This window comes from Plasmodium gallinaceum (genome assembly GCF_900005855.1).
Source record: "Plasmodium gallinaceum strain 8A genome assembly, contig: PGAL8A_v1_71, whole genome shotgun sequence".
Taxonomy (NCBI): domain Eukaryota; phylum Apicomplexa; class Aconoidasida; order Haemosporida; family Plasmodiidae; genus Plasmodium; species Plasmodium gallinaceum.
The window spans coordinates 155,324-164,116 of record NW_021628232.1 but is presented as its reverse complement, the minus strand read 5'-3'; the positions used below and the strand labels follow the sequence as shown (position 1 = coordinate 164,116).

Genomic DNA, 8,793 nt, shown 5'->3' with positions numbered 1-8,793 from the left:
TACTTCCTAAAAAAAAAATCTTTTTTTTTTTTTTTATTTTATTCTTATTGGTAACAAATCTTTTTCCAGTTGATTTTTTTTTTTTTTGTTATCAATTTTTTTTTTCCTGACGGTCTTTGCACTTTTTTTTTTTATAAAAATACAAACAAAATAAAATTGATCAATTTTTTTTTTTTTTTTTTTTTAACTCGCATTTGCATGGCTAACTATTTATTTTCCATATAAGTATCCTTTTTTATTCTCAAAAATGTCATTAGAATTTTTTGTTAAATACGACATAAAAAGTAAATAATTAGTTAATTTTTCTTATTTTTTTTCGGTAATTTTTTTAAATAAAAAAAAAATATATTCATTTTTTAAATAATTTAATTATTACAGAAAAAAAAAAAAGAAAAATTGTGACTAAAAAGATTCTTTGTAGTGAATTTTTATTTGAATTTTTATAAAATAATTTATAGTAAAAATAATAAAATTTTAGTGCTTTATAGAATTCATATTATTTATTTTGTATTCTAGTAATTATTGATGTTAATTTGAGAACATTTGGTTTAAATAGGTGAACATTATTGTTTATAAGTGAACATATATAATTATAATTGATAATTTAAGAAGATTTAAATTTTTAATAAAAAAATAACATTTTTATTAAAGTAAATAAATTCCTCTTAAAAACAATAAATGCTCAGTGAAGTAGGCTATACATAAAACGGCTTATTGGTTTGTAGCATTAAAATTAAATTTAAATTCATTAAATTAATAAAGCCAACTAAATGAGCTTTTTATTAATCTGTTCAATATACTAGCAAAGTCATTGAATGAGAATAAAAAATCATTAATGAAGTATTAAACATACAAATTAATAAAGACAATGCATAATGGGTTTTATTAATTTTAACTGTTTTAAAAAAATATATATGCTCTAATTAAGTTTTATACATATAGCTTTTATAACTGTTTAATAAAAGATATTATTAACCTTTTTTAGAATAAAAATCAATAGCCACTCGTAAAATGTAAAATTGTTAATTCAAGCATTAGATAAAAAAAAAAAATGAAGTCAACTTTTTTAAATAAAATTTTAACGGTGTAAAATTATTCAACAATATAATTTTATGTTGTTAAAATTTAAAATTTATTTACCATGTGTTTTTTGAGAATTAATTTTGATTCTTTTAAAAAGAAAAAGTTATACTTAAATGAATCAAATTTTCATGTTTGTTATATTTATGTAAATTAATTTTGTGTTTTAATAATTACTCATTTCTATTAAAAGAAAGACATGAATTGCTAAACATTGTTCTTAACTTCGTAAGTAAAATGCATTTAATTAAAAATCATTAATTAGTGAAAATATAAAATTTTAATAAAATTATAGAATTTATATTAAAGTGAATAAATACCTCTTAAAAATAATTAAACATTCAATGAAATATATTACATAAATTCATTTTACAGATATATAGTAGTAGAAGTAAATTTAAATTCATTAAACTAGTAAAAGTAACTATACATGCCCTTTATTAGTTTGTTTGTTGAATACATTGTCAAAATCATTGAACTAACAATTAATAAATTAATAAATCAATAACTGAACATTTATGGTTTTTAGAGGAATTTATTAATTTAATAAAAATTATCCTTATTTTTATTAAAAATCTAAATCCTCTTTAAAATTGTTCTACGTATGTAAAATATTCTTATAAAATAAATTAACAAAATTAAAATTAATATTATTGCTTTTTATAAATTCATAAAAATTAAATAATGATAAAAAATTCCTTTATCCTTTTCCTTTTCTTTTTAAAGTTTAAAATGATTTTTTATTAGTTTAAAAATTAGATCAATTTACAAAAATTCAATAAAACATTTATCGCCATATAAAAAAATAAATAAAATAAAAAAAAGCAGTAAACTCTTTTTTTTTTTATCTAATGAATGTGCATGGCTAACTTTATATTTTCTCTACAAGTCTTTGTTATTTCATAAAAGCTTATTAGTAATTTTTATTGACATATAACTAAACGTTTATAGTTCCATAAATATTTATTTTCTATAATAAAAATTTATCCATATTTTTATTAAGAACTTAAATCCTCATTAAAATTGTCGACTAATTCGAAGGGAAATCTCTTGAAATAATAATTTTAATTAAGAGATGTTAATAGTCTTTCAAGAATACATAAAAATTAAATATTAATAGAAATAAAATATTTTTTGTATATCTTTAAAATTTAAATTGAATTTTTAATCGTTCTAAAATTAATTAATTTGAAAAAATTTAATATCTAAATAAATAAAAATCCTTTCAATAGTCCAAAAAAAAAATTTTCTTTTTTCCTTAATTAAAATCAAGTATAAACAATTAATAAAAACAAATTACAATAAAAATAAAATTCTCCTTTTTTTTATTAGAAATTTTATGAAATATAAGGAATATACAACATATTCTCCTTATAATTTTCTAATATACTATAAAAGGATAATGTCTTTATTGACTAATACGTAACTGCTATGAATACATATTGATATATTTATTATTAATGATAATTCTGAAGTGTTTTGAATTGATTGTTGCAATTTATGTAACTAAAGAATTTTATCTTGAAATTTTTTTTCTGCATCAAAAAGTTCAATGTTTTATTAATATATATGTGATATAAAAATAAGTTAATGTAGTTTTTACTAACCAATAAATAATAATAAAAACATTAAGTTAATATACTTTTTATTTAAAGTATTATGAATGTCATATAAAATAATCTATTTAATATTGTATATTGTATTATTGAATTATTAATTGTCTATTCAATGATCTTGCTAAAGTATTTAACAAACAAATTAATAAAGAGTATATAGAGTTACCTCAACTAATTTAATAAATATAGATTTAAATTTAATTTTAATGATATAAACCAATAAATCATTTTATATATAGTATACTTCATTGAGCACTTATTTTTTTTAAGAGAAATTTATTTACTTTTATAAAAAACCCTATTTTTATTAAAAATTTATATCCTCTTTAATTATCAATTTTGATTATGTGTTTTATTTATAATATTACAAGTAATACTCAGTAATTTAAATAAATTTCTCTCAAATTAATAAACATATATAATTAACAAAATGCAAAATAAATTATACAAATATACAAACACGGAAATTTGATTATCATTAATATAAAATTTTCTTATACAAATATAAACAAAATATACAAAAAGCTTTTTAATCAACTATTCTTTTTAATTTTAGACAATCTAAACATTTAAAAAAAAAAAAATACAAATATATATATTTTTTTATATATATTTTTAAATTAAAAAAAGAAAACAAAAAAATTAACAATTTTTTTTTTTCTAACTCTTGAATGGCTAGTTATTTATTTTCCATATAGATATTATTTTTTATTCTAAAAAAATATTTATAATACCTTTTATTAGACAGTAACCTGTTATACTAATTATAGTACACATATTTTAATAATCTAATTTTAGTGCCATATCTGAATATGATAATTTTATTATACTTATTATGCATATATATACATACCTTTTTATGTCTATATTTTTTAATGTCCCTATATGTTAAACTATTATCAATAATTTTTTAGTTATATAACATATTTAAAGAAGTTAATAATATTCATCCTTAGCAAAAAAAAAAAAACAAATTAGAGAAAAGCCATTTTTGCATCAATAATAGTAATTCATTTCTAATTATTAAAAAAATATAAATATACCTCCGTTAGTTTTATATCTAATACTTTTTTAAAAAAAAAAAATTTCTCATATATTAAAAATTAATTTCCGCTTATATATATCTAAAAAATCACCATTTTGGTAATACTTTTTTTTTAAATGTTATAATTTAAGATTAATTTTCAAAAAATTCATCTAGTTTTTGGTTGATATAATATAGTGAGAACAATATAATTTTCATTTTACATGATTTTTTATTATTTAAATATTTTCTACGTTCATTTTCACTTATTAAGCGACTAATGAAATTAAAAATTGATTTCATTTCTAATATTTTTTGTTTTAAATTATCTGTTTCAATATAAATATTTATTATAATTTCTTTTAAATAAAAAAATGAATGTATATTTTTTATATTTAATTTAATTTTTTCCAATTTACTTTTTTCAGATTCTAACTTTGTAAGTAAATCTAAATGATAATTCTTCGATAAATCTTTTTTTGATTTATCTAAAATACTTTTTCTTATTTTACTTGAACTTATCTCTATTAATGATTTTCGTATGTTCATAATGCGGCATAATTGTTTCCTAAGGTATGCACTTCCAATTAAATTCATAAGAGTTTTATGAAGAAAAGCTAAATATTTCTTTTTCTTTTCATCTTTTGTTAAATCATTGAAGATTATACTTTCTTTAATTTTGTCATTCAAATCTAAATTAAGAAATTTGGAAGCTTCTTCATAATATTTTGAAATATTGTTTTTTTCCTTTAATAAAAACTCTTTTAAAAAATTTGCATAATTGATTTCATGGTGTTTATTTATGTATTCTCCTAAATATTTTATATTTTTCATATTTTCTTTAATAAAAAAATGAAAAATAATTTGTACTATTATATTATAGTTATCATGTGACAAATTAAGTATATTCAAAATATTGCGAAGTTCTGTAAAATTTATTTTAATAATTTTGCATAATATTTCATTACATTTACATATTTTTTTTTGTGATAGATTTATTTCAGAGCTACAATCTGATATAAATCTACCTTTAAGTGATTCTTCTTTATATTTTATTATATCATCCATTATTTTAAATAATTTAAAAAAACGTTTGAAATTACCAAATGATTGAATACGTCCATTAAGAAATAATTTATTAAGTATAGCGTCATTCATAACTATTGATTTAAAAAAATTTGCGTGTCTTATAAATTCAACTTCAGATAATAAATTATTAAGAAATTTTAAAAATATATTTATTTTATTATGTATTTCTTTTGTATTATTAAGTTCATAATTTATAGTATGCTGAAATGAATTAATATAACTATAAATTTTTTTTTTTAATTTAATGTTTTTTGGAAGACCGGTATAATATGTTTTCATTGCTTCTAAATCAAACTTATCAATTTTTTGTAGTTCCTCAGTTATATATTCTTTTAATGGAATTATATTTGTCTTCAATTTTTTTTCTAAATTTTTTATTATGTTTCCATTTTTTAAATAATCTACCATTTTTTCTAAATTTGAAACTATACCAATAGGTATTTCATTAGACTCCAAATGAAAAATATCTAAAAGAAAATATAATAAATTTTCATAACCTTCATAATTATCATTGTTTTCTATAGAGTAAATACAAAGAAAATTTTCAATATCTTCGTCATCCATGTTATCAATTTCTTCATGTTTTCTTTTCATTGATTTTTTTTTGCTGGATTTTTCCTCATTACTACTATTATACAAGGTGCTACTAAAAATAAAAACATAGTATTTTATACATTCATATAATATTAAGACAAAACGTTTTTAATCTTAAATATTTTAAAAAATACATACTCGCTATTACGTAAATCCTTGCAAAAATCTTCTATGTATTGAGAAATTTCTTTTAAAATTTGTTCATCAGTTTTTTCTTTATTTTCTCCATCTTCTATACCTTTCTCTAATTTATGTTTATCTGTATATACTGAATATGATTTTTCTCTTTACGATTGATAGTTTTTGTATGTGTAGAAAATAAAAAAAAAGAATATGCATAAATATACAGAATATTTAATTAAAATACGTAGTTTTATAAGTTTAAATATTTTAAAAAGCGCATACTCATTTTTTGAAAAACAAGAAAAACTACTTTCTGGTTTAATAGATTCTTGATGTTTTACATCTTCCATGTGCATTACACTTGTTCCAGGTAGTTCTTCATTAGTTTTAGTAGTTAAGTTTTCTCTAAAAATAATCAAAATTTCATATATATATAATTTAAAAAAAAAAAAAAAAAAGGTTTTGCGTAGAAAAAATATGTTAATATACTCTCTCAAGAGTAAATCAAGAAATCCTCCATTTTTGTATGCAGAAGAATATGGTGAATAACAAAAAACATTTTGTAAAGTTTGTAGATTTTGAGATTCTTCGTTTTGCATGTTTATTAAGTCTATGTTAGGATAATTTGTCGTATGAATAGTTGAATGTTGTCTAAAATTAAAAATAAAGCAAATATATATAAAAATTAATTAAAATGAAAAATTTTATAAGTGAGAATATTTAAAAAGTATATACTGTTGAAAAGGCAAATCTAAATATTCTACTTGAATGCCTTGTAATGCACTTTGTACTTCACTAAATATATTTTGTGAATTATATGAATTTTCGTGTTTTTCGCCTAGTAGGTCCATTAAACCTGTATTAGAAGATTCTCTTGTATGCATAGTTGAATGTTCTCTAAAAAAAAAAAAAAAAAAAAATATACATAACAATTTAAATAAAATGAAAAAAACTTTATATAAAAATATCCAAAAAGCATATACTGTTGAAAAGGAAAACAGAGATTTTCCACTTTGTTATCTAGGATTGTACCTTGTGATTCATTAACGAAGTTTTCTAGTGTACACTTGTTTCCATAATCTATATCTTCATAATGCATTAAACCTATGTCATTAGGCTCTTCTAAAGTATAAATAGTTGAATAATCTCTAAAAATGAAAAAAAATTGAATACAAATAAAAAATTAGTTAAAAAGAAATATTTCTTAAGTGAAATTAACTAAAAATAATATACCTCTCAGAAGACACATCAGAATTTTTCTCATCGATATTTAGAATTAAACGTACGTCATTAAAAACATTTCTTGTATCATAAAAGTCGCCATTATCTAAACTTCCTACATTTTCCAAATTATTCATATCCATGCTACAGGATGGATCGTAATCAGATAGAGTTGAAAGATGTCTAAAAATGAAAAAAATTATACAAATATATAATGTTTAATTAAAATAATTGTTTTTCAAAATACATATATCCTAAATTTATATACTCGTATATAAAAGAAAATATCTCATTGTTTTGTTCTTGTGAAATATAAATATTAATTAAAATTAAAAATTGTAAAAAGTAAAAAAAAAAATAATATAACATTTGTTTTTATATTTATGTTGCTTATTCTTTACTAAAATTAAAAAAAAAAAAGAGAACTTAATGTTGATACATTAAAATTCTATTCCGCATTTAATATAATACACATTAAATTTTAATTTAATTTTTTTAAAAAAATATTTATGTTTTTATTTTATATCTCTAAAAACAAATTAAACAGCAATTTAATGCATTCCATATTCTAAATTACAATATAGCATATAAATTATTAGTCTATATTCCAAAAACATTGAAATATTACATATTTGTATTATAAATTATGAATAAATATTTTTATATATTAATTTTAACTTATGAATTAGCTATATTAAATTAAACACTTTAGTTTTTATTTTTATAAAAATAATGTGTTTAAATAAAATGCATATCCTGTTTTATTAAAACATATATATTTATAGGAAAAATTATACATTAATAAATTATCTTGATAAAGTAAAATATGGTTTTTTCGATATAGTTACTAATAATTATATCAAGAAATTTGCTTTATGGTTTTTATAAGATATTATAGAATATTATACTCAATTTTTTTTTTTTTTTTGCTACCAAAATTGTAAATGTTATTTTATCTAAATGGATAAATTTATAATAATTTTTCTAATAATACAATTAAATTATATAAATTATATATTTTACAATAGTATAATTTGCAAAAAGATGAATTATAATTTAGAAAAGTGCATGCAGTCATGTCATTTGTTTACAATGCAATTAGGTAATTTAGAAATGGATAGCATTTTTTAGTGAAGTGCATGCAAATAATATAAATTATTTATGGAGAAATAGTATAATTTAAAAATAGGTAAGTTAATAATAAAAAAATACATTTATATAATAAATGCTTATTAATTATAGATTAATATTATATTTTTAAAAATTTGTAAGGAATGTATAGAGCATCAAAGGCATAAAATTTTGTGTTTTTTTTTTCTTGGTTTTTATATTAATAATAATTTATCAATTTTTAGTTCTTTTTGCATCATTTAAAATATTACTATTTTTTTAATAAATACGCATTTTTGATTTATTAATTGACTTTACTACTGTTGAACAAACAAATTAATGAAGAGCATGTGGAGTGAACTGTAATTATTTTATTTTAGTTAAAAAAAAATATTAAGCCATTTATTTACATTTGGTTTTTAATATCAAATATTAATTAAATTAATAGTTAACAAAAGGTGTTATTTAATCTTTTTCCGAATGAATAGTCATATATATATGAAACATAAATAGTTGGTCATTCAAGTGTCATATAAAAATAAAAAAAAAAAAATTAATTTTTTTTTTCATTTTGTAGATTTAAAATACATAAAAAAATATATATATATTTTTGTTGAAATGATTTAAATGGTGGGAAAATTAGGAAGAAAAAGTTGCTGACTAAAAACTTTCTTGTAGTATATTTTGTTTAAATTTATATAGGAACATTTTATATTAACTATAATAAAATTTTCACGTTTTGTAGCATTTATAAAATTTACTTGGTATTTTTGTTAATTATTTACGTTTGTTAATTTGAAAGCAACTAATTTGAATTGCTAAACATTTTTCATAAAATTATAAATAAAATATATGTAATTTAAACCAATATTTAATGAGGATTTAAAACTTTAATAAAAATAGGTATTTTTATTGAAGTAAATAAATGTCTCCTAA

The 8,793-nt window shown here is 18.0% G+C and overlaps 1 protein-coding gene across 1 annotated transcript, besides 5 other annotated features; it reads right to left on the bottom strand.

The window, feature by feature from the left end:
- Nucleotides 1-314: part of a repeat region that runs on past the window's edge.
- A 60-nt stretch (nt 315-374) lies between these two features.
- Nucleotides 375-792: a repeat region.
- A 385-nt stretch (nt 793-1,177) lies between these two features.
- Nucleotides 1,178-1,578: a repeat region.
- Nucleotides 1,579-2,784: 1,206 nt separating this feature from the next.
- Nucleotides 2,785-3,199: a repeat region.
- A 674-nt stretch (nt 3,200-3,873) lies between these two features.
- On the bottom strand, nt 3,874-7,116 carry PGAL8A_00189600 (fam-j protein; the record flags this gene model as incomplete). Its single annotated transcript, XM_028670579.1, has 8 exons — nt 3,874-5,455; nt 5,542-5,688; nt 5,809-5,931; nt 6,016-6,177; nt 6,262-6,423; nt 6,510-6,674; nt 6,760-6,930; nt 7,016-7,116. The coding sequence occupies 8 exons, from the start codon at nt 7,114-7,116 to the stop codon at nt 3,874-3,876; spliced, it is 2,613 nt and encodes an 870-aa protein (XP_028527317.1).
- A 1,429-nt stretch (nt 7,117-8,545) lies between these two features.
- Nucleotides 8,546-8,793: part of a repeat region that runs on past the window's edge.